Raw genomic sequence first — 26032 nt, forward strand, 5'->3', positions numbered from 1 at the left:
CATAGCTGAAGGAACTCATTATATCATATGGAGTAGAGAGTAATACCAATTGAAAGCTCGAAAATATATGAGTTAATACTTCTTTACTCTACTTTCCTCTTTCGTTGTCTCTTTTTCTCTCTCTTTCACTATAGACATATCCATCTCGATCTTTTCTGTAGCTATACCTAGCTCTTTCTCTCAATCTTTCTCTTTTTCTTTCCTTTTCCCTTTCCCTTTCTCTTTCTCTCTCTCTCTCTCTCTCCCATTCATCTTATCTGCTTCCTATTCTATATGCATCCTTGTATACGCACACTCTATAGACCCACATATCTACTCGGGAAAGCTCTTTCTCCCTCACTCACAATCACTCCATTCCAGTCTCCACTCTCTACTCTCCACTCTCTGCTCGCCTCCCACTAGTCTATTGACGGCGACAACTAATGAATTCCTCGCATGTCACGTGATATGTGTGCTACAGTCGAGCCGAGCCAGAACGCCCATTAGAGCCACCGACCTCGCACCTAATGCCCCCGTCGCACCACTAGGGCCGCCCCCGCTGCACCACTAGGGCCGCCCCCGCTGCACCACTCCTCGGCACGGAGTTGCCTTCGGCCTTCGGCATTTCGCTCTTTCTGAGAATTTTTATTGCCTCACATTGTAAATACGAGGCGACTAATTGAAAGCCGTTTATTAATGGCCAACAGGTGTGGGTGCAGGTGGGCGGCTGCCTGTGTGGGTGGGTGGGTGTTAGTTCAGGCTCGATTCGGTTTACTCTGGATGGTTTTGGGTGGCTCACTCGGGTGGTTTGTTTGCAACCCAAAATTAAATAACACATTGTTATTACCGCGTCAGGGCTTTTAACCACATGGGCAGCGACAGCTTTATGACTTGGCCAACTGTCCAGCCAGCCCAACTCAAAGGCTAATTAAAATCTAATCAGGCCAGCAAATGCTAGAGTATTATGTGGAAATGGTCAAACGTCTAACGTAGAGTGGGTGAATCATGATTGAAATTATATGCATGGAGTTATGAACAGCCCTGAAGCATGGCAGTTACATAAGATGATGATAGATTCCCATTTCTAGGGTTACTCAATATCAATTTGTCGGCATAATAACATGAAATTAGAAATCGAAAAGAGTTTCAATATGGAATTGGCATAGAATAATACGATATATGGTAGCATAGTTCAGATTATACTAAATAGGGATAGAGAAGAGTAACAGAGAGGGAGAGAGAAGAAATATTGTATCATAGTTAGGCTTATACTAAATAGGAAAAGAGTGGGATAAGAGATAGGAAGAAAAGATAACTGAGATAAGTGAATGAATATGCAGAGACGTCTTATAGGTTGGGCTTATGGATAGGTATTCCTAGATAAGCAACAGATTGACTATATGAGAGAATTTAGCATTCTGGAATGCAATATTCAGTTAATCCATATAGAAAGGGTATACAGAGTGGCTCTATTATTATAGGGTATTCCAACCGATTTCTATCGAGTGGGTATACAAAGTGGTTGACTTTTGCATTTATCTGTCTGTTTAGTTCGTGTTGGCTAAATTCGATTTCAATGTTGAATTGAGTTTTCACTCGAATCCAAAATCCAATTAACGATTCTGTAATTATTCGTTAGTCTTTCGAGTAATTGCTTTCTGATGTACTTACATACATACATCGACGTCGTCAACGCCATCGATTTAATTTGCATTGACGACGATTGTCTAATGTAATTACGTGCAATAATTAGTCCTATTGATTTTGCCTCTCTTGGTGGCTTTTCTCAGCGCTCAAAGTGGGTCAAGTGTTTCTTTTTTTGGCTAATTAACTCAGGGGAGGGGGCCCAAACAGCAGCCACAAATTCATCCAATCAAACGAAATTTACACGCACCGCATGAGCTTCATTTGTAGTTAATGAAATTAACAAAAACTTTACAAAGATGCTGAAACAAAGTGAGAAAACCAAAATGCGGTAGCACAAAAGGCCAACAACAGCAGCAACAACAACAACAACAACAATGAAAACTTATTATAATAATAATAATAATAAATATGTGTGTAATAATAGAAAAGAGCATTTAGGAAAGGCGTGAACGCCGCATGAGGTGCCGCAGCGCCAGTAGCCGCAATCTCGAACCCAAGTCAGAGTCAGAGTCAGAGCCAGGCCGAAATGTTCCGCTAGGGCATCGCCTCCGTAGGCCACACCGAGTGCGTGCGCTAATTGCGTGTGCTTGAGAAAAGACCAACACGAATGCGAGTTGAATGGATTGACGATCAACATGATTTACACACCTCAACACACATCAAGACACACATACACACACACACACACGCATGACTGCGTAATCAAAGCTTTTGTATTTCATTTAATTTATTAAATTTGCGTATAGTTTTGGTTCACATGTGCCAGTTAGGGTCGGTGTGTGTGTGTGTGTGTGTGAGTGTTGCCCTTCAATGCAAATAACTTTTGATGTAGCATAAACTATAAATATCGTTTTCATATAAGAATCTGTTTTACTGCATCTGCCTTGAACTAGAATTACCCATCTATCGAAAAAGAAACTCCTCAGATAACTGAATATAATCTCTAGATCTGTTTACTCTCTATCTTCTTCTTCTTCAGCAAATTCTTTTTTTTTTTAATACTGAAAATATTTCTAATATGCATACCCTAGATAATCTCCTATATAGAACTCTTCTTGCAAGTCTTCTTTTATCATATTTATTCATTGCTTCAGTCATAGATTCATATAATAGATTGCCTATACTTACTGCAGTTCAAGAAAAACTCACGAATATCTTCTGCTCCCACTGTACATCCCGCTCAGCTCTTCAACTTGGCCTTGATCATGAATAAAACTTTTCTCTTTATCAGATCAACTATGAGAGCTGAAGCAGCAGCTGCAGTTCAAGGCGAAGCTCACACACTATTCACAATTCACTCTTTACTATTCACAATTCACTCTTTACTTATTCACTATTCATTCATAGAGTCGCGAGCAAATTGCCTGATCGACAGTTCAATTAAGAAATGATTTCGTTGGCTTTGGCCATTAGCTCTGGCAATTAAACTTGGCAGCTGGAAATTTTGGATTGTTAACAAATTTGACTATGAAAAGACAGAGAGGAAGAGAGTGGGAGGGAGTCAAGTTGAAATGTTAAAAGGTACAAATTAAGTCAGCTACTGAGCAAAGGGCAGACAAAGGCGAACTCAAAACGCCCTCAGCTTGCTAATTGAGAGTGGAGCCTCTTTGCCTGGGCCTGAGGCTGAGCCGGGGCTCGTTACAATTTAGCGAGCGTTTACTGTAACAAAATTGACATTAATCGCATGATTTGACAGAAACATCACATCAAACTTGGCCATTAGGCGGCCTAATTGAAATGTTTTCGGAAAGTCATTGGCAACAGGTAAGCAGCGCAGGTAGACCAGGCCTGGGCCAGAGCAGCCACACTTAACAAAAGGAAATGCACAACAGCAAATTGTGTATTAACTGATCTTCCGGCGTTGCCCGAGATATGCATACATATATACACACATATATATATATATACGTATATATATTTGAGATGAAAAGAGACTCGAGCTGCGCTTTGGCCAACGCAGCCAATCGAGCCGCATATCACAAAATCAAACGAGCCATAAACAAAAACTGTCAATCAATTTGTCTGGCTCAACTGAAGTGAAGTGCTCCGCTTGCTGTTGTTGTTGTTGTTGCTGTTGCTGTTGTTGTTGTTATTGTTGTTAATAAGCCGCGCACACCGACGCGCGTTTAGCTCGCTTCGGACACGCATTAAGATCATTAAAGTGACTTAATGCTCAATTTAATGGCGCATCAAACGGGAATGGGCATGTGACTCTACATATACACTCACACAGGCACACACACACACACACAATGTCTCTTGGCTTGCTCATTTATCTTGATCTGACTTGCTTTAGTTTGCATTTGCCTTAATGCACTTGCAGCTCTTGGCCTCTCCGGCTCTCTCTCTCTCTCTCACTCTCTCTCTCACTCTCTGTCTCACTCTTACTCCCTCTCTCTCTGTCTCTCTCGCTCTCCCACTTCGTGTGACGCCAGCGCTGTCAGTTTAAATGCTTTTTGACAGCTTGCGTCTAGCCGCACTTCAATTATGATTATGACTTAGAGTTTCAGTGCAAACCTCTTCGGGCTTCCTTCACTCCCCCTCCTGCACTCCACCTCACCTGCTGCCTCACCTGCCTAGCCAGCTTATTTGCTGGCTTCTAATTAATTTGCGGCCATTTAATTTTGCGCTTTGTATCGTTCGCTTCGTTTTTTCTTCTTCTTCTTCTTTTATTTTCGCCTCTTGTGTTTACACAACTTGTTTAGCAGTTGTTTCTCTTCCATTGTCGTTGTAGCTAGCTGCCTCTCTCTGCGCTTCTCAGCGCAGGCCTTAATTAAATTAATTTGCAACGTCTTTTGATTGATTTCGCCTTCAATGTGTCTCGCTCAACTCGTTAAATGACAAGCAGGAAATTGCCTAGACAATAGTTGGATAGCTAGATATCTCCATCTCGCTCTGTTTTAATAGCTATCTGTCTCTGTTCCTTATCCATATTGTACTGAAATTGTAATCTTTGAATCAAGATTATATATGTATGTATATTAAACATATATCAATGTCTTGAATGAAGCTTTGCTCTTGGTAAGCTCGTTCGCCAGAAGGTTAAGAGGGGGAGTAGGAGGTTTTGGTATATTTTATATAACAAATTTTATCTATGTATCTATATCAAATATACCCAACAGAGCTCTTCCTGCATCTCTCTTATTTCTCTTGACAATAATTTAATTCTCTCTTTTTTTTTCTCCAAATTTTAGATCACCAATTCTGCCAGAGTCAACCCCCACATACCAATAGCTTATGAAATATCTGTCATGTACATCTCCAATAAACCACTTTCAGCTATAAATGCTGGCAACAGTCGCTGCACTTATTATCTCATTTTCAACACTACCTATATCACCTGTCGCAAATGGCTTTTCAGGTGAAGGGAAACTCACTTCTGGCCGCCCATTTTTCACAACTCGCAAATTTCAGTTGTTTTCGTTGTGCTGTGCCTTTTGCTGTGCGACAATCGCTCGTTGGCAATCAAAACACAAAATAAAATACATTTTTAACGACGTGCCAAGGCAGCAGAAGAAGAGGAAGAATAAGAAGGGGGGAGCAAGAGGCAGCAGAAGGCGCTTTGGGCAGTTCGTTAAGCAGAGTTCAGTTTGGCGACTGGCACCGACAGCGACATAAATCCCACTATAATCCAGTTAAAAAGCCTTCAAAATAACGACTGCAACTAACTGAATGGAATATGTAATAAAACTTTTAAATTGACTAAAAAGAACGGAAGAAGAAGAAGAACGGGCTCTAATCCCACTTTGGCCATGTAAACGATTACCGTTGACTGATTTCTCCTTATCAGCTGTCGTGCATCGCACACCAGACGCCAAAATACCAACTGAGAGAGTGAGTGAGTGAGTGAGAGAGAGAGAGAGAGAAAGAGAGGGAGAGTGGAAAAGTTAGCTAAGAAAAAAAGGGAGTAGAATAGCAGTTAGAGCCAGGCCAAGCCCAAACGACTTGCGGCCCACGCGATGTAGTTGAGCCCAAAATAAATGCTAATATAATTTTGCGATTGTGTTTGTTGATTTCGCAACAATGCACCGTTCCCCGCTCCCCGTTCCCCATTACCCATTCACCAGTGTGTGGCACTGTAATTGAAATCGATTTGCATTGCGCTTATCGTTTATCGCTCTATCGGCATTCCGATTGCCACACTCTGCTCGACGCAAGTTAAGCTTAATGAGCGGGAGAGACTACTAGGTGTAAAATTTAGTACACTTACTGAGGGAGCTGCATTGCTAGAGATAAACAGCTGTGTTTAGAACATTATTTTGTGAGCGTTATACACAAATTCCCTAAATAAATAAAATTTAGTGCATATATGGAAGATTTATTTAGTACACATATGGGCATATCCTATATTATTTTATACAAATATGTGAAATTTGATAGCCTTGAAGTCTCTCATAGTAAAGTACCTATATTTATAGAAATCCATAAAAAATTGTTTTAATTTTAGTACATATATGCAAATTCCATTGAATAGACCTTTTTGATAACTGCAGTTTCAAATGTGTCTAGATCATTACTTAGGCAGACAGTTGTATTTAGTACATTATTTAGTACATACTAATACCTAAACTTCTATTTAGCATTTTTTTAGAACATACGTAACAATCCTCTCAGATGGAAAGTCCTTGTATTTAGTCCATTATTTAGTACATATATGGATACCCCTTGTCTATAGGTACTTTTTTAGTACATATATAGCCGCTCACTTAGATGGACAGTCCTAGGCTGTCCATCCATAGCAGACATTTCACTCTAAGAACACACTCATCTGGTAGATCGATCATCCCACTTACCATCACTGCTGCCCTCGGCTGCTGCCTGCAGCTGGCTCTGCGCTTGGCCATTGCGATTTTTGAGTCCGAGAATTGCGTCGATTGTGTGGCGGGGCGTCAAAGTTTGACCGCCAGCTCCGAATTTGCGTGCGTTGTCCTTGAGCGACATTTCGCTGTCTGCAACAAAAAGGAACCAGAATCAGAGCAGAGCAGCACAAGAAAGAAGAGAGAAGAGTGTGCTAGCTGGGCTTTTGGCTGCTGACTGCCATGCCCTGCATGGGAATTGAAAGCCTGTTTGCCAACAGTTTGGCAAAGTCAATTAGGCGCACGACACAAGCGACAACAGCAACAACTAGCAAGTGCACTCAGAGAAAACTAGTGGGAATGGCTATAAATATAATAATATAATAGTGTGCATATAATGTAGGCAGCTTTCAAGAATCAAGTTTGAATCTTGGATAAGTTGCAAGACATAGCTACAAATAGTACACTATACGAATTATTCCGTCTTTTTTTTTTAAATATACTAAGTGCTACAATCCTAAAGTCTTTTCTAGCCAAAAAATATTCAGATCCACATCTAAGGCTTGCAATCTAAGGATTTAAATTAAATTTGAGACTTAAAATCCTACAGCATTCCATATTTTCAGCTTCGGTAAATCTTTATCCTCATACGCTCTTAATCTAGTGTTGTTTTTATTTATTATTATTTCATATTCAGTTTTTAAAGTACTTTAAGCACGCCTATTGTCCATGCTTCCTGTTATTAGTTTTTTTTTAGTTCAAAATCAAGTCTCATACAAACTAAATTTGCTTTGAAAATTTGCACTCTCTCAGCCTTATGAGAAATTATCTACCTGAACACATTGTGCTGCCATTGAGACGAGCTTATGAGTTGTACAAAACTTCTTGTCTAATATTTAATATATTAAGTATAAGAGAAATTTATCAGTGTCTTATTTTGGAATCAAATTTTCCATAGACAGAGCCTGAATAATAGAGAAGAGAGGCGAAGTTTTCGGTTTGTTTTCTTAGAATATGAAAAAAAAAAATATATATAAATAAATAAAAAAAAAAGTGTTGGGCTTTTAAGAACTGAAGAGCTTCCACATTTTCTCCTTAGTAAATCCTCAACCGAGTCTCCACTATTTCTCCAAGTGCATGCAAATATTGTCAGCTATTTTGAATGTTTAAACAAACACACACACACTCACACACACACTCTGGCATGGGGGACACAACTTTATTTACAGTTTTAACGAGCTAAAAACTGTAATTGCAACTAAGCGACATATTGCCCGCAATCGCTCTATATACACATAAAAACACACATACACTCGTATACAAATGATTTTTTCTAATGAGCGTTTGTCATGCCAAAGGCGACGCTAAAAAGTAAGCAATAGTTTTTTTATATATTTATTTTCATATTTTACCAGCTGCTGCTGCTGTTGCCGCTGCCGTTGCTGTAGATCATTTAATTTATGTATTTTTAACGAATTTAAAATGTTAAATGGAAATGTTTTCAGTTTCTTTCCTCGTCTCTCTGCTCTTGTCCCCTATATGCCTCGCATGCCTGGGCAATTAGTTTATAATTCGCAAATTATTTTAAATGCCCGGCCCGGGTGCATGTTAATGCTCGGCCCAAAATGCAAAACATGTCCGTGAACACGCATTCGCACAGTGCCCGCTGTCAATAAGTGTATGTACGGAGAGCGTTTCATGTGCCGCAGCAATTTGTGCTTAATTAAATCGGTAATCCGTAATGGCAGCCGCTTTCCGGCTAACTAAACTACTGCGACGACTTCCCTCTCTCTCTCAGCCTCGCTCCCACTCGTTCTTACCCGCTGTGATCACAGTGTTGTTGTTGTTGTTATTGTTGTTGTTGCTGTTAATGCTGTTGTTGTTGTTGCCATTGCTGCTGCCCAGCTGAGCATAGTGCTCTTGGAACTGCTCCAGATTCTTGAACTTCTCCACAATCAACTGCAAGTTCTTCGCATCCCGCACATTGGCCAACAGATGGCGCAGATGCTCCAACTGCTTGGGCGCCATTTTGTGAGGGCCGCCGCTCTGCTGTGCCAGCTGCTCGAAGATGTGCTGAAAGGTTTGCTTGTGCTCCATATTGGAGGCTGCCAGGCTGGCACCGGCTGAGCCAGCCTCCACAACACCAGCTGCAGCAACAGCAGCAGCAGCAGCTGCAGTAGCTTGCATAGGCGGCGTTGCAGCTCTCGTCTTAATATCCATTGTTTATATAGAAATATGTGTATAGAAATATTCTTATTGTAATTCTTATTAGTCGCACACACTCACACTTGCACACACACGCACACGCACAAAATTGACAAGAGTTCTGTGTTGCGACGGCTTGCGTGTCTGTTATCTCAATTAGTAACTGTTGTGCCCACAAGAACCGTAACCGAAATACGTTGCGCACGGTGCCAAGGCAGAGTTGGCAATAAACAAGTCGCAGCGACGAGCCACAGCCAGGGCCAGAGCCAGAGCCAAAGCCAGAGCCATTCAGCAAGCGAATTGAAAACCGGTTCTGTGTGCGTGTGTGCAGGCATATATGTATGTGAGGGGCGGAGCTAGCGCGCAAATGAGAGCGAGCGAGCGAGCGCGCTAGAGAGAGCGCAGCGCAAGCGCTGTTGCTCTCTGTCTGACTCGCCTCTCTCTCTCTCTGCTTGGCTGTCTGCCTGCTTGCCTGCCTGTGAGTAGCAGCAGCAGCACGCGTGCCTCTGCTCTGCATGTGTGTCTGCTCTGATTGAGTGTATGTGTGTGTGTGTGTGCTTTGCCTTTTGCATAGGCGACAACTTTTGTTTGCCAGCTGGCGCTTTGTTCGCTTTTAAATACTCGCTCGCGTTCACACAACAATATGCAACAAATTATGAGCGAGCATCGCTCAGAAGATGACCAAAGAACCGTTAGTTTGACAGTGCAGTAGAGTGGCACACACGCCCATCCCCCTGCCCGCTGCCCGCTGACTCAGCCAGTGTCTTTAAGTGAATTCTGTTAATATCCCAGCAATGCTCGCTTAGCCTATTTAGCAGTTAGCTTTATTTAACCGTTAGTTTCTTTCGTTGCTCACCTTTCTCGTACCTGTTGGCATGAGTTGCGGCTTTTTTTTTCGCACCAGCTCAGCTCGGTTCAAATTCAATTCAATTCACTTCACTTGACTCATTTACTCGTTTACGCTATCTTCCATTACACGTTAAATGAAAATGTCGAGACGTACGGTGAGCGGAGAGCACACGAGGGGAGCGCACAGACAGCCGGCAGAGCTGTTATCCTGGTCTGTCACGGGGGTTTCCTTTAGCCAGCGATTCGATTTGTGCCAACTAATGAGCTCTTAATGTGCGTTTATTCTTACGCATAACGAGCTTGCCAAACGTAATTATATGTGCTGCTAGTGTATGTGTGCGTGTGTGTGTGTCTGCAGGAGAGGGAGAGAAGCAGAGAGAGACAGAGAGCAATGTGTGCGTGTGTGTAGATGTGTGAGAGGCTGCCATGTTGGCGCGCTGCTTAATTGAAGTGGAGCTCGGCTGGCAGCATACACACATACATACATACACCTGTCTGTATGTATATACATATCTATGTTTGTTGTGTGGGGCGACCGCCTTGCGTCATTTTCATTTGCGCTGCATCCGCTTGGCTTCGCTTTGCTCCGTTTCTCTGCTTCTCGTTGTTTTTGCTGTGTTTTAAATTAATTTGCTTTTAATTTGCTTTATTATGTGGCAATTTCTCCTGCTTCGTACTTTTAATTAGTTTGCTTTTATCGTTAAGCTGTTAACGGCTTTTGGCAACACAATTCACTCAAATTTCCGTCTATTTTTAGTGCTTCCAACAGAGTTTCTTAGCGGTTTTCTGCTACGGTAAATACTTATACGCTACGTCGGCTGCGACTGTTCCTCTTCCTCTTCATTTTCACTCTTTCTTTTTTGTTTCTCTCTTAACATAGTCCTATTTTAGCTTTTATTCCTACTCCTCTTGTTCATTGTCTTTTGGCTTTCTTCTGCTCTACTTTTGCTATTCATTACACTTGCTGCTTCTTCTTAGGAAGCTAATTTAGCTGTGCTGTCGACATATCTTCTGTTTCTTTTATTACACTCGTTCTTCTTTGTTTGCATTCTTTTTCTTCTCTTTTCATTATTCATTATTCTCTCTCTCATATTTTAATGTTCAGCTTAATTATCCTTTTTCTGTTTCGCCTTTTGGTTATCTTCGATCTCATTTTCTTCTCCTCCAGCTCCCGGTTCGTCGTCCAGCCTTTCCTGCATCTCTTCCTCATTCGCCTCCTCTCAGTCCTACTGCATCCTTATACGTCTCCTTCACATTATCTCTCTCTCTCTCTCTCACTGCCTGCACCACCCCATTCCACCACACAGATAGACAACAATAATTGAATGCATAATTCGAAATCCATTTATGGTTCATTTTCTGTCCGATTAAGATCTAAACAAGCTGCTCGACAAGCAGTCGGCTTTGATGTGATGATGTGGACTGCACTTAGCTTTATCTCGAGCCTCAAATCAAATCAAATCAAAGCGGGCTGCGCCAGCGCAAAAGCCGAAAACCAGTTCTGCAAGCAGCGGCTGCCCTCCATCTTCCTCGCACACACACACGCACACGCTCACACAGTAAACGCTAGCTCTCTCGCTCTCGCTTGCGCTGCTCTGTAGCTATGCTGCTGCAGCAGAGGCGTGGCCTAAGCGAAGCAGCTTGACGAGAGAGCTAAAGCGAGAGAGCGAGAGCGAGCGCATAGGCAGAGAGCGCTTCGGCGCATTGCATGAGAAGCACGCGTATATATGTATGTGTGTGTGTGTGTGCGTGACGCCTTGTGGTAGACCATTGAAAAAGTGATGAAAATAACTCTCTGTCACTTTATTGGCGCTTAACGAGTTTGAGTTGATGAAGAATTTAATTTATGATGCTGCTCACACCCCCAGACCGTTGCCAGAGACAGAGAGAGCGAGCGAGTGGGTGGCAGAGTGAAGGGGGTGACTGGGCTAGGGGGACTGGGCATGGCTCCAACCGCAGCGAGTAGAACTGCAGACGTCGAGGCGAAAAAAGGCTGAGAAATTAATGAACTCGTAACTGTCGCTTTGCAAATTGGGTCGCATGTGTGTGTATGTGTGTGTGTGTGTGTGTGTACCACGCCATTTTATGCGCACACATGTGCATAGACAGAAAGAGAGCGAGAGCGAGGTAGGGAGAGGGAGACAGAAACACACACAGCAGCAGCAGCCGCCGCCAGACGTCAAGCTTTGATGATTTAATTTTCTGGTCTTCTAATTTAATTTTATTATAGAAATACAGGCGAACGCTGTGTGTGTGTGTGTGTGTAAGAGTGAGAGAGGGAGCAAAGCTGTATGACTGTGTGTGTGACAGACACACACACACACACACTTGCATAGACATGCATGCAAATTCGTTAATGGAAAATGGTGGCGTTTAATTGAAAAAGGAAGTACGCCGTAGGGCAGGAGGATGTGCAAGGACCAAAGGCAGAGCACAAAGTATGGGTGCGTTATAGCGAGTTTTTGCTGTTCCGCACACATTCGTTGTACAGTTTTTTGCGCCGTTTGTTTTGTTTTATTTACTTATTTATTATTTTTTTTTTTTTCGTTTGGGTCATGTGCGGTTACGTTTGCAATAACAATTTGCAATTACAGTTATTTGTTTGTGAAATTCATATTTTTTAATTGACTGTCGCAGGCGGGGCGAGTTTTTTATAGTTGTTGAATTTAATTGGATTAAAAATGCGCAGATAATTACAAAATGGCGTTAATTAATCGTCAGCCGCCATATTGATTTTGCAGCAACAATATTTAATGATTAACAATTAACAAAAAGCAAGAAGAAGAGGGACAGACAAACAGAGAGCGAGCGGAAAAAAATGGCTGCTGCGATTTCTGATGCCAACTCTTTGGGCTGATTGCAGCTGCCGCTTTCTGCCTTAATAAAACCAATTAAAATTCATTAGCTTCACATACACACACACACCGACACACACACACACACACAGAGAGAGAATCGCAATCACACACTAATGCCATCATTCGCTCGTTTTCTCAATTATTCATTCAATTTATGTGGCACAAAAGCCGCTGCTGCCGCCCCAGCTCCATGCATATTCATGCAGCTAAATGAAGAGAGGCAACACTTAAATGCAATTTACCTCAATTTTAGCATCTTCCAGCTTGCCAGCTTGCCGTCTTGCCGTCTTGGCATCGTGGCATCGTGGAGCAGCCACAGCTTCCAGGCGAGCCGCTTCGTCTTAACGTCTTTTCATGGCACTTACATCGTCATTCTATTCGTCTAATTTCATTTTCTTGGCTCTGTGCGAAACTACGACGGCGCATCCTTGGCTCCTTTTGCTCCTTGCCAGCTCCTTGGCCCTCCTTGGTTAGTGTGGCAGCTTCTGTATGGCTGGCTGTCTGCCTTTAGATTTGGCAGCTCATGCGTTTTTCTAATTACATTCAATTAGAATGTTGATTGATATGTTTGTCTAACATAGCGACTGCCAGGATTGCCAGACAGGATTCGAGCAGGATTCGAGCAGGATTCGAGGCAATTCAAATTGTCACTGACTCGAGCTAAAAATAAATACAAACGATTTTAGCATTACAATTGAATGTTTACATACGTCTACAGATATTTAAAATTGTCGTAGATGTCAGATTTGACAGCTAACTTAACATATGTTAAAGCTAGCTTAACATTACCAGACTTAACAGTATTTAACATTGATTTACAGTGAAAAGAAGCAGATATTTATTTTATATCAACTCTCGTTTAGTTCACTCTATAAAACAGAATTCAATGAAATTGTAGTTCAATGAAATTTTCATTTTAATATGTTTTCGATTTGGCCAAACAATTTGGCGTTTGGGCAACAAAATTGAAATTCGTGTGCGCATTTTGTGGCCTTGTTTATTGATTAGAGACTCTTATTAATTATGCACATTATTTTGTATTCGCAGACAACAAATAAACAAATGGCATTAATTATGAGCGAAATGGCAAACATTTTTCGTTTTTCGATGTTTATGAACAAACGACGATTTGCATTAATAAATTCAATTATGCAATTTAATTGCAATTTGGTCAAAATTTCTATAAAGTTTTTGCATTTTCGTGTTCTTCCTCTGCTTTTTCCAAATTAATTATTTAGCCGAAAAGAATTAAATTTTTGGGAATCGAACCAAAAATTAAGCTTTATTTGTGAAAATTGCAATTCAATTAAGTTGCCAAAACAAATTGCAAATCGACAAAATGGCCAAAATGGACAAACGGACAAACGACAACAGCAACAACAACAATCGAAAAGTTGTTTGAATAATTTCATTAGCGTTGATTTGCAGCAAATGCAATTCGCAATTGCAAACAGCCTTCACCTCAGCCCCAGCCCCAGCCCCAGCTCCTGCCCCTGCAGCCTGCACCTGATTATATAGCAAACTCTCTCTATCTCTTTCTCTCTCCCTATATATATGTACATGCACACATGTATATATTAGATATATGTTGTGTGGCTCTGCATCAAATCGAACGCATTTTAGTTCTCGTCTGAAGCAAATGATGCATCAAACCAGCCTCAGCCAGCTCCATGCGGCCACCTTCCATAAAGCGCAATTACTGCCTCGATGTGCAATGAAACATAGCACACGCACACGGGGAGAAAATTGATGGACATTTCAAGAATTCGTATGGAAATTAAATTAGTGTGCTCTATTCTATTGGAACCCACTCCATACAAGAAACGACTCTACACTGTTTCATGTTCTACAGCCCACTCTTCGCTCTCACTGTTTACCTTCCTCTTATTAGTCTAACTACTCCACTCTTCTCTCGTTACTTTCTACAACATACTCTAACTCTCCACTCTTCACAATTTTCTTACCGCCTAATCATTTATATTACTCAGCACTACCCAATCTTTAGTCTTTCTACCATGCTCTACACTACTCTCTTCAAAAACTCTCCACTCTCCACTCTTCTCTCATAACTCTCCACTTTTTCCCATCACTCTCCACTCAATGCTGTTTACTTTGCACTCTCTATTCTCTACTCTCACCCTCCACCCTCTACTCTACACTCCCACTATTATCCCATCGCTCTCCACTCTCGTCTCTCCTCTCTCGTCACTCCTGCACTATCCATATTTCACTCTCAATTTTCATCTCTCCACTCGCCACTCTATTTTCTATACTCTTCATACTCCAATCTCCAATTTATTTTCTCTAATCTATAATCTTCACTCTCCACTCTCTCCTCTTACATTGCAGAAGTTCTCAAAATTTTACAATTTCTCTCAGTGTAGCTTGCATCTGTAGCAACTGCTGGGCCAACTGATAATTAGAAGCTACAACAGGGCACGCAGTCAACGCAGCTGTATGTTTATGTATGTGTATAATTTGACTGTGCCTTGCCAGAGAGGGAGAGAGTGAGAAATAGAGAGAGTGAGGGAGAGAGAGAGGCAGACAGAGATAGAGTATATGAGTGTTTGAGCTAGAGAGATGAGGGTGCGTCACCGCAGGAGGCGCAATCCCAATAGCCCAAGCCCAGGCGCAATCCCAATCCCAGTCCCAGTCCCACTCCTAGTCCCACTCCCAGTCCCAATCGCAGTTACCGGACACAGTGCCAATGCCAATCGCATTGCCATTTGCTGGGCTGGGCAACATGTCCGCAACAGTTTCCGCTGCACTAACGAAATTATAGACGCAGACGAACACAAACACAGCTACACAAATTCTAACACATGGATGAGCGACGCTGGCGAGCCGTGTCCTGCGGCGCAGCAGGACGAAGCTCGGCAACGACATCTACTGCGCTGCCTAAATGCTCTTTGAACGTCTAATTAGTGGATTAGAACGCAACGCTGCGAACTCTCTGGGCCCAATGAAATTGTGCGGAAGATTTGCGCTGGCTCTGGCTCTGCTCTAATTAGCTCCGGGACAGCAGCTGGGGTGGGGGTAGCGGCAGGGGTAGAACTGGCAGCCCTTAAACCCAATTAACCAATATGAAAACAAATCTATTTACATGACGTTAATTGCACTTTATTTTAAACTATGATTGGACTGAATTTAACGAGCTTCAGAAATCGGGCGGAATATCACAAACATTTTTATAAACTTAAAAAATTAACGTTGAACATTGAAAGAGAATTTCCTCAAATAAAGTCAATTGTAACAAAACTCGAGAACAATAAAAGATTCAGAAATCAAATTCGATACGTAGGCCTCAGATTATGCGAAAAGGATGTCAGTTTAGTTCATTTCCCTAGTAGTACATCTATTAGGAACCTTTAGGATCTGCTCTAACTCCCTACCTGACCCTCCCTCAGTTTCAGTTTTGGTATATTCCAGGAGCTACTAGGATGTGTTGTTCTCCCTCTAACTATCCACCTACCCATCTCTCAGTTTCTTTCTCTTTATCTTTCATTAACTTGATCCCTCTCTCTCTCTCTTTCACAGCTCTTATCTTCCAGCTCTATATAAACTCTTATTCCCGTTAACTAAATTTTGCGCCTCACACTAACTATATTTGAATACATGTACACATATCGAGCATTTTACATATTCCGGTTTCATTCCCTCGAATACGGTACACTCCCCGTCGGCCCTACTCGTCGAATGGATTGTAGCAGTTGAACGAGACCGTCCGGTTGCCCAGCTCCTGCACGGGTCGTGCATTCCTGCTGATGCGAGAGCCGCTGCGACTGCGCAGCTTGCGGAACTCGTGAAGCTGCCGCTCGCTGATGGCCAGGGGCAGCGGATTGATGAACCACTCGGCACCGCGATGACAGGGCGGCTCAGTGAGCGAGCCGTGATAACTGTAGAAGTCCGTGTAGAACGCCGGCATCAGATAGTTCAGCGGGAACGGTGGTATCTCCACGCACTGCCCGGCGCGCTGCACGGCGACCAGATACTGAACGATCACGTCGAGAAAGGGATTCTCAGCAGCTATGTCGAACATGTAGGAGATCACCAGCAGACTGCGACTGGAGACCTCGTCGCCCTCATTGCTGCTCGTGTGGAGGCACTGCATCTCCAGGGGGAAGTGCTCGTTGTTCAGCGAGTGCTCCGATCCGGTGGCGTTCTCGTGCCAGCTCCAGCGAAAGCTGATCTCGTGGAACGCAAACGAGCACAGCAGATCGGCCCCATCGACGAACGGAGTGTCGCCCTCAAAGCAGGCCCTCAGCAGCAGGGTGTGCCCGTTGTTCTCCAGCCGTATGCCCACGGGCAGCTCGTCGTAGCCCACCCACATCAGGGACAAGCCCATGCAGATCTGCTCAGCATCCTGCGTGTCGATGTTGATGGGACTCTGATTGTTCAAGGCCGTTTGCCAAGCGTGTGGGCCGTTCTGTGCGCCGTAGTCCAGGGCAGGCGTCGGCTCAGCCGCATCATCGTCGTCATTACACTCGTCAGTGTCCATATCTGTGTTCTCCTGCTCCTCATTGAGCGCGCACTTCCTGAAGCGCTCGATGAGGCAGAAGGTCGAGTGAAAATTGTAGAGCATCACGACTGCTCCACTCACCGCCCACATCAGTATCACCAGGTGGGCCTCCACGAAATGGCAGATGAGCTCGCGCACCCAACTCCAGCAGATGCCCATTCTGTATATGCGTATATATCGTATATATAAATATGTATATATTATGCAAACTCTTTGATCCAAAATGGATATACTTCTAGTCGTTTTTGATAAAAATAAAACTAAAATAAATAACTTATTTCGACATAAATTTCGATGAATTACTGAAGGAAGATGAACACACAACTGAAGTAAATAATGCTCTAGAGGTTGCTTGAGAAGCCCCAAAAACCAGGCATGCTTTATGCGACTCAATTCTCGACTAGATGATACCCTTGACACATTCAGATGTTGAGCTCACTTCTTGAATGTACGAACTGAGTAAAAGTTATAAATTTTTGCATGACTCTTATTTATTGTTGTTTGTATTAGCAAACTCTAAAAGTTATCCGAAAATGGCAATATTTCTCAGGATTTGGCATATCTTAAGGATTTCTAGGACGAACAGGGGGAACATTGATGGGCAGATTAGCAAAAAGCAAACAAACGGATAGAGAGTTGATGGATGAACAGACATACGAAGGAGTATAGAGTGGGAGATGAAGATAAAAGAACTAAAGGATAATATGATAGAAGAGCAAAGAAGAGGAAGAACACATGGACAGAAGGCTTCACATGGAGACAGAGCAACAGGAGAAAGACAATTAGACAGATATGGGTTATATGGGCGGACATATGAACACGACACGACACGACACGACACGACAAACACGTAGTAGGATCGCAAGTCAGAGGGACGTGGCGGAGAGTGGATCGAGACAAATATAGAAGTAGTCGATCAAGGAGGAAGGCCCATAGATGACGATTTGATGAGTGGAAGAATAGACAGAATGGCTAACCAAACAAAGAGACGGGCAGAGATTGAAGGACAGTTGCACGAATGGACAGACGGACAGCTATAGAAATAGACAGACAAACCGATGGACGCACTAATCAATGCAGAGGAAAACAAATCAACAAAGTGTCAGCCGGATAGACGACTACAGGCGGGAAAGATATCCTCAATTACGCTAGTTCAAGTTAGCTTTACGAATCCTTTAGCACTTGCACACAAATTCCCATAGCACACCTCACTTTCCATTTAAACACAGGGTATTTCGCGAAAGCCAACGGAGCCGTCCGGCTAAAAAGTTAATTATTTTCAAAAACAAATTTGCGCAAAATTTGCAATTTTATTTGCATTTTTGGGCAGTTGCTGGCGATGCTTTGTTGCTGTTGTTGTTGTTGCGTATTTAGCATAAATTAATTACGCGAACAACTCTTCAGCGTCGGAAATTACTTGCACAAATATCCTGCGCTGCCGCTGCCGCTGCTGCTGCTGCCGCTGCTGCTGCTGCAAGGATATTAATTAGTTTTGTATACACAAAATGCGAAATGAGCATTAAAAGCGGAAATTATTTTTGAAGCTTCTACAAAGTTTCGTGTATCTTATATATGTATAGCAATATCTATATATGTATATATATTATATATATATTTTAATGACTTTTTCGCAATGCCAACTAAACTAGTTTTCTCCGCTGATATTTGACACTTGCTGCACGCAGATCGCTGATTAGCATTCAAATTTTGTTGCTGTTGTTGTTGTTGTCAAAAAGCAATCAGAGTGCAGTCAACGAACGCCCCGTGGACACGCCCACTTCGCCAGCTGACCAGAAAACAGGACTCACGCACCCTCAGGACACTCTCAATCTCTCTCCCCCTCTCCCTATCTCTCTCTCTTTCTCGCCGTGAAGTTTGATTGAATTATGACATTTTTTGATCAAATATTATTTGGCTTGCTGCGGGGCCAGTGGGCGTGGCAGCTGCATGGGCGGCGCCAGTCACCAAATGTTGCAAATGTTTCATTGACTTCGCATTGTTGTTGCACGCAAATTGCGGGGTCAACATGTGGCATGAACGCAACACTAACAATGTCATTTGAAAACCCTCAAAGTGCCTCGAGCACTGCCCAGCAGTCATCATCATAATATTGATGATGATAATAATATAAGATTAATGAAGCTGTTTAGATTTTCATCAAAGTCTTTTGGGTCGCTTAAGGTTTAATTGAGTTTTGCATTGGAGTCAAAGCTAACGAGTCGCTCAAATAGATCCAATTACAGTTAAATCTCGCATGGAAGAACTATTCAGGAATCATGATTAATAGAGAGAGAAAGTTGATCTCCAATATAATTATTGTATATTGTATTTGTATATTATTATTTCATATGTATATTTAGATATTTACTCGAATAAAGTAGAGTCATTTTATAGCTTCAATATTGGAACTTGAAAGTTGGATTTATGCCGTTTTTCCATAATACTCCAATATCACTAAGCTCTTATGTTGGTCTACTCTTATATCATTAGATTCATTTCATAGTTTTAGAAACAGAATCTTCAAGTTAGTCAGATGATCTACACGCTTATTGAGATATGGCAATCCGATGAAGATCAGCCAAACATAGAATAGATAATAATGATATGAAAATATAAGTTCCACGTTTTTTTTTTAAATATATTAAATGTTGTTTATTTCCCATACACTGAACGCGCCGAAAATGATTTAAATAAAATGTAAAATAAGGCAAGGCATGGCACACGTCAGAAAGTTACGAATAGTCAGTTGTACCAGTTCTAATATTTCGATCACAGTTGCCCCTGTATAAAATTTCAAGTTTTTTTGGTTTTTTATATTTTTAGTATTTATTTGGTATTTTCTTTGTTGCCCCTTCAAAGTGCTTAACAAAAATTAAATCAAAACAGCCGTAAATTTATTCTCACTCGCTCACAAAATGTTGAAAAACTCCCCACACCTGGAGACGGAGGCGGAGGAGGAGGATTACCTCTCCATACTGAATCTGTCCAGTGAGGAGGCAATACGCGACTTGAAGCTGATTTGCAACAATATTTGGCTACTCAAGGCGCAGATAGCGAGTCGCAGAGCTAGCCTGGCCAGGGAGCAGGAGCTGACTGAGTCGAGTCGAACGGGCCGCGCAGACGGAGCAGATGGCTCCTCTGAGGAGCTCTCCAAATCGAAGGAGAAGGAAGATGGCTCCGATACGGACACCCTGCTGTATTTCAGTGACTCTGAGGGCGACTCCACGCTCGAGGTGGAGGAAGTCGAGCTGGAGCTGGGCACGTCCATGTCGTCGTCTGGCATGTCAAAATTCAAGCTGTCGCTCGATAGCAAGGATCATCTCCAGCTGGAGCTGAAGTCGTCCACGACCTCGACTCCGACCACATCCAAATTGAAGCGGAGCTCCACCATTTGCACGCTCGACGGGAAGACGTTCGGGGATCGCCATCGCGAGCTGCTCGTCATTTGCCAGAAGAGAATGCGACCATACGGCATACCCATGTACGAGTTCTCCACATCGTGGACCAGCGGCCACGCCTTCTGCGCCTTCATACACTCCTATCGCCCCGACCTGATCGACGCCAAGTACTTGAAGTGCAAGAGCTCGATCGAAACGCTGCGATACGTCGAGCAGGTGGGCAAGACCTTGGGCGCCCACTTCGATGGGAACTTCGTGAAGTACTTGAGAAGGAAGAGACCGGGATTCGTGAAGATATATTACTATGTCGCTCAGCTATACAACAGCCTGGAGGCCATGGAAAAACCGTCAGGCGCCACTGACTAAAGTATTTACATATATATTTTTATACATACATACATATCTTTGTCTATATAAGCATTGTGTCTAATGGTATGCGCAGCTCCGATTTTACAGACACTTAAATGTAGCTCGACTTGACTTGGCTTGACTTGACTCACAAACAAATTGGCGCCTCTCACAAACATGCGAAAGAAATTTCCGCTTCCGTTCGAAAACCTCGTTAAACTGACGCGAATTCAATTGAAAGCGTTGCGCTTTGAGAGAGCAAAGCAAGCAAGAGTATTAAAACAGTAGACAGCTCGACTAGAGCTTACCCTAGAAGTGAGGCGATTTGCTGAGCAGGTAGCATATACCCGCCTTTTATACACTCGCTCTTTCATCTCGCACAAGCTGTGGCTATAAAGATATTAGCCACCTTCTTAACATGTATTGGAGTTGTAAGCTAGGCAAAAGTGATTAAGAGGGGAGTGTGGGTGACCAGCAGATACCGTGACTAGAGTTACTGTGAACTTGAGTTATCTTGACTCAAGACTTACTTTCCCTGCATATAAGATCTGAACTTTTCCCTCTTTATACATCTTTGTTTCAAAGAAAAGTTAATTTCTCCAAAATTTTAGTCATAGTTTGAACTGCCTAGGTAAAAGGCATATATATATATTAAAGGAGTTATATACTTATATATATGTACATCAACCGATTATGTATATATATAATGAATTTCAAGTTAATCGCTTCAATAGTTCTCGAGCTATACGAAAAGGTTAAAGGTGCTCTAAATTCCATGTGGTTCGTTAGGCTATGTTGACATCTATTTATGCTCATAATAAGAGAGCGCCAACAAACCAAACTTAAAGTGAACAGTCTCTTACATGCTTTAGCTTGTCAAGAAAAGTTTAATTTCCCAATTTTCTATTAGAAATGTAAAAACTCTTGTAACAAGCTTAGCCACTCAGTCAGTATACCCCGGCACACAAATTCGCATGCAGCTCGGGCGTAAAAGCCAGCGAGAGACATCGATAAAGAGAACTTAACTGCACTCGTCAAATAGGGGCAGGTGGGTGAGGCAGGTAAGGTCGATAGGCAATCGCAATTGGCTAACAACATTTGCGGGGAATTCGATTGGGATAGTTGCTGGCGGGCATTAAGCGAAGTATATCCTTTAAATCACTTAAACGCAATTTGCTGATTAGGCCATTGACCTCCCCCTTCGCTCGCCCTCTATGCCACCCTCTCTCTCTCTCTCTCTCTCTGTGTCTGTCCCTCTCTAATTTCGATGTGCTGCACAGCGGGCGCCTTTTCCGTCAGGCGTAAAATTTCACACATTATTCGAATGCTGCGATAACAATTGTCCTTGTTTGATCCTGGGCACAGCTGATAATGTTAATATGCGCCGCAGGACATCAAACACAACAAAACTCAACAACTCCAAACTCAACTTTGTTGTTTGGCCAATCCGCTTAGAGCCAAAATCTCATGCAGCAGGATTATCGACGAGGTGCGTTTGTTAAATGAACAGCGAAACACGCTCCTGTCTGAGGAGGTTCCTATCCTGCGACTCTGTGAGTGTGTGTGTGTGTGTGCGTCTGCCTGCCTGCCTACCTGATCAATTGTCCTGTGCTACTTTCACAGTTGCTTAACCACAGCTAAAACCACATTTGCTCTACTTTTCCTATCCTGTTTTCCCTCCTCGACTTCCTTTACAGATGTTACACTTACTTGAGCTGCGTCTCACCTCAGCTGTTGTCTCTACCCAACTAGCTGATATCCTGCAGTCGACGCTTTATATTTTCTAGCTTTCCTAGCTCAAACTCCTTCAGCTACGTCGCTAGTTCAATCTGTTGTTATCGGTCCTCGACTTTTCTTTATCCTTCCTCTATGCCTCTACTATGCTTTTATTTCTATCATTTTCTATCAAATCTACTACTCTTAGTCTTTCTAATCCTCTATCTATTCTATCCTGTCAAGTCCTTCCTCTGCTTAACTTCCTCTATTAGTTATACTCTGGCTGCTATCCATGCTCTAACTCTAATTCCATCTCTACCTCATCAACTCTAATCATCATCCGTGCTCTACTTCAGCTTGTTTAGCTATTCTCTCTGCTCTCACTGCTATTCGCTCTACTTCCCCTGCTTGTCTCCTATTTTAACTCTCATCCCCGCGCGCCGATCACTTCGGCTACTGTAACTCCATTTGCCACTCAGCTGGCAATGTAATCGTGATCCTTATCGCAGCATGCGACCTTTGTCGAGTCGTTGTCCTTTGTGTATCCTTGAGCGCTAGAGCACTTCATTAGCAGCTCTCTCGCTCAGCTTAGGGGCGTTAACGTGTTCGTCCTTCCGTTTGTTTACAATGTTTTTCTTTTAATTTTTTTTTTTTCGCTTTTTGTTACTTGGCCTCATTATGCGACAAAGACGCACTTTCCCCCACCCCTGCCGAAACCGCAGCCGAGCTTGTTATTGTTGTTGTTTTGCTTTGCCACAAAGGTAAGATGTGAACCAATAACAATTATATTATAGGGTATCATTGCTGCAGCCGGAGACTGTTTGCAACAATAAATAACGCCTACTTGAAAAGTGAAGAAGGGAAAAATACCTAAAAAGTGAAAACTCTTAGGGGAGATCATTCTAAAAAATTCCCATAATTGGCACTGCAGATCGAAATTAAATAGAATGTAAATTTTGAAATACCTTCTGTACACAAGCAGGCAACCACATACACTCACTTTTATTAATACCACTGTCTGACAGCCTATACAAACCCATACACATACCCACATACATACGCATATAACTGTTAATAAAAATGGCAAACGGAGTTTCATTTCACTATGTAGAGCCTAATAAAGATCATTTTAATCTCTGTGTGAAGCCAAGTTAAAAAGAAAAACTGTTAATTAATAAAATTCTAATAGAAACTTCCACAGACGCAAAGCTCAACTGTTGTGCATAGCAAACGCTCTCACCATTTAGCTAAGGCTTAAACCAGGCTGGGTGTCTCTGCTTAGCTTAACATGTGGAACATAAATATAGCTTATACAATCCACAGCATCCACAAATGCCAAGACTTTTTCTCTATCAATGCCACAAACCATACTATTCATATTAATCTTAACAACCACAATCCACATGGTTCGTAACATTACTTAGCTCACTCCCTGCAATCCACAGCATCCACATCCACAATTATTATAGACTCACACCTTACAAACTTAATTGCAACTAAGCGTTGAGCACTTAAAGCAAGCCCAAAAGACGGGTATAGTAACTTAGCTACATTACATAGGTTGTGAAATGGATGCTGTGTGTGTACTGTAAAACACCACATGTGCTTGTATTGGGTAAATATAACAAGTAATTTTGAGAATTTGAAAGACATTTGGCAATCTATTTTGTATTAAAAGAATTGAGGAAACTAAGTAAAATGACTAGAATTTATCCAGCAGCTAGATTATAGCTTTAGGAATAATAAACTTAATACATGCACATAAAATGAATACTTTTGGAACTTTAGATCAATTTTTGTCTTTATATTATAGATAATTCTCTTAAAAGTATATTATTTTTAAGAATTTTTGAAATAGCAAAAGGAAGCATACAACGTAGTAAAATCATTTTAGAGCAGGAGACTGTTGAAGGTGAATATTTTATATTTTAGAGATAATTTCATAGCAGTTGCTTCAGTTAAGTTTTAAAAACATTTTGTAAACTATTTTTGAAAAAGCCTGCTAGAGAAGCAGACAAAAACAAAGTGAAAGCTATGCTGAGCCAGATAAAGAGACGAGAGAGAGACAGAAAAAGCTATAGAGATAGACACTAAGCAAGAATAATGCGTTACATGGAACTGCACTAAGCACCAACATTTTTGGCTGCCTTTTCACAAGCAGCGAATTCCTTTTTTTATGCGTCACAGGCTGCACGGCAAGCAGAGAGGGGGAGGACGGGAGAGTGGCGGCACAAACAAGTTGAAAGCAACTCAAGTTGCCGTTAGTTGACTCAAAGAGTGGGCGTGCGGCATGTCGCCTGCGCCTAGACAAATTACCGAAGAGCAGCAACTGCAGCTGAAGCCATCCGTCAGCTCGGAAAAGGACACAACACCAACACGAGCACAGAGCGAAGGATCCTCCAAGGGAATTTTTTCGGATTTTGGGTCTAGCAAAAACTCAATGAAAATGTTGTCCAAAAATGGAGCCTTACGCCTTTAGCTAATTAGTCAACCAGGGGGCCACACGCAGCAGCAGCAACACACGATAACAACAACAACAACAACAATCGGGCACCAATTAAATGCTTAAGCTGAGTTTCTGGTCTGCTTGTCATAAATTTTGACTGATTATGCGTATTCGTCTTTGTCGCTGCACTGTCCCAAGGAACCATTGTCCCTAGCTAACAGTAACCCTACTTCTGCCAGTGCTGACACAAAAAAAAAAAGCTAGGTCAAGTAAAAAAGTAGCCAAAAATAAAGTTAAGGTATAGAGCAAGAAAAAGCCTATGGTTTTAGAATAATAATTTATATATGTATTAAATTAAATATATATTTATAAAAAGCAACGAATCTTTAAATATAACTATGAAAAGCTAAAAGAAATATAAAAAACAAGCCAAGCTCCCGCTGAAAATAGCTAAATATCAGACCTCAAACAATTTCAGCTTTAAGAAAGCCAAGGTTGGCGGGAAAGTAGCATCAGTGTCAACACTGACAGCCATCTCTATCACTTCCCACCCACCCCTCCTTTGCACATCCTTCTCTTTCGCTTCCTTTGGCTTGCTTTTTGCGTTTTGCGTCAAGTGAAGAAATTTCTGCGTTTTGCCACGCCCCACTCTGCCGCATCGCCCCTACCCCTGCTCCAGCCCCTTGAACCAGTGTCCAAACGCAATTCATCATTCAATTAAATTGACCGCAGAGCCGCATTTCAAAGTTCGTCGACATCTTCTTCGAGTGTTTGTTTTAAAGGTCCACGGCAAAGCCTTTAATGCAATTTTTGGCCGTTGCCATCGATTATCCTTTCAATAAAACGCCCCGAAAATAAAAACGAAATAAATAAAAATCCCACCACTCGATGCCACGCATTTGCTTTTGTTTTTTGTTTTTGTTTTTTGTTTTTTCGTTGTTGCTCTCTTCTTCTGTGTAAATCTCGCGCTTGATTTATGCTCTAGCTTAAAAGCCAATTGATGTGCAAAGCAAAGGAGCTGCTAAACTGGACGCCATTTTTGGTTTGAGTCGAGCGAGCTGAGAGATCCCGTTGCATATTCTGCACGTACACTTCACCCACTCTCTCTCCCTCTCTCTCTTTGTCTCGCTCCCACACCCGCTCCGCTGGCGGCGGCTTAAGCGTTGCTTTGACACAAAGTCAAAAAATGCCGCGCACATGCCAAGTGCCAAGCATTGCAGGCAGAGAGATATGCCCTTTTCACGTCCCTCTTCCACTTTACCACTTTGCTG

General features: G+C 42.2%; 2 protein-coding genes across 3 annotated transcripts in view; both read right to left on the bottom strand.

Annotated features, from left to right (window-relative positions):
• The window catches only part of LOC6578343 (retinal homeobox protein Rx), a 33235-nt gene extending 20320 nt beyond the window's left edge, over positions 1 to 12915 (bottom strand). The window contains exons 1-2 of one of the 2 annotated variants that reach the window (XM_032730259.2): positions 12577 to 12915; positions 6420 to 6575 (exon numbers count right to left, since the gene is read on the bottom strand). In XM_032730259.2, coding sequence (XP_032586150.1) covers positions 6420 to 6567 — 148 coding nt within the window. In that variant the 5' untranslated portion in view covers positions 6568 to 6575; positions 12577 to 12915. Of the gene's footprint in view, positions 1 to 6419; positions 6576 to 8242; positions 8869 to 12576 lie in introns of those variants that run through there. The other variant, XM_002004220.4, reaches the window with a different exon arrangement.
• A 2517-nt stretch (positions 12916 to 15432) lies between these two features.
• Positions 15433 to 17190, bottom strand: LOC6578344 (putative carbonic anhydrase 3). Its single transcript, XM_002004221.4, has one exon. It carries the CDS (start codon positions 17010 to 17012, stop codon positions 16020 to 16022), a length of 993 nt encoding a protein of 330 aa, XP_002004257.1. The 5' UTR covers positions 17013 to 17190; the 3' UTR covers positions 15433 to 16019.
• Between the last annotated feature and the right edge of the window lie 8842 nt (positions 17191 to 26032).

The sequence above is a fragment of the Drosophila mojavensis genome, unplaced genomic scaffold (assembly GCF_018153725.1).
Source record: "Drosophila mojavensis isolate 15081-1352.22 unplaced genomic scaffold, ASM1815372v1 contig_80, whole genome shotgun sequence".
Taxonomy (NCBI): domain Eukaryota; kingdom Metazoa; phylum Arthropoda; class Insecta; order Diptera; family Drosophilidae; genus Drosophila; species Drosophila mojavensis.

Coding starts and splice junctions, on each gene's coding strand:
- LOC6578344 (XM_002004221.4), bottom strand. CDS start 17,012: ATGGGCATCTGCTGGAGTTGGGTGCGCGAGCTCATCTGCCATTTCGTG.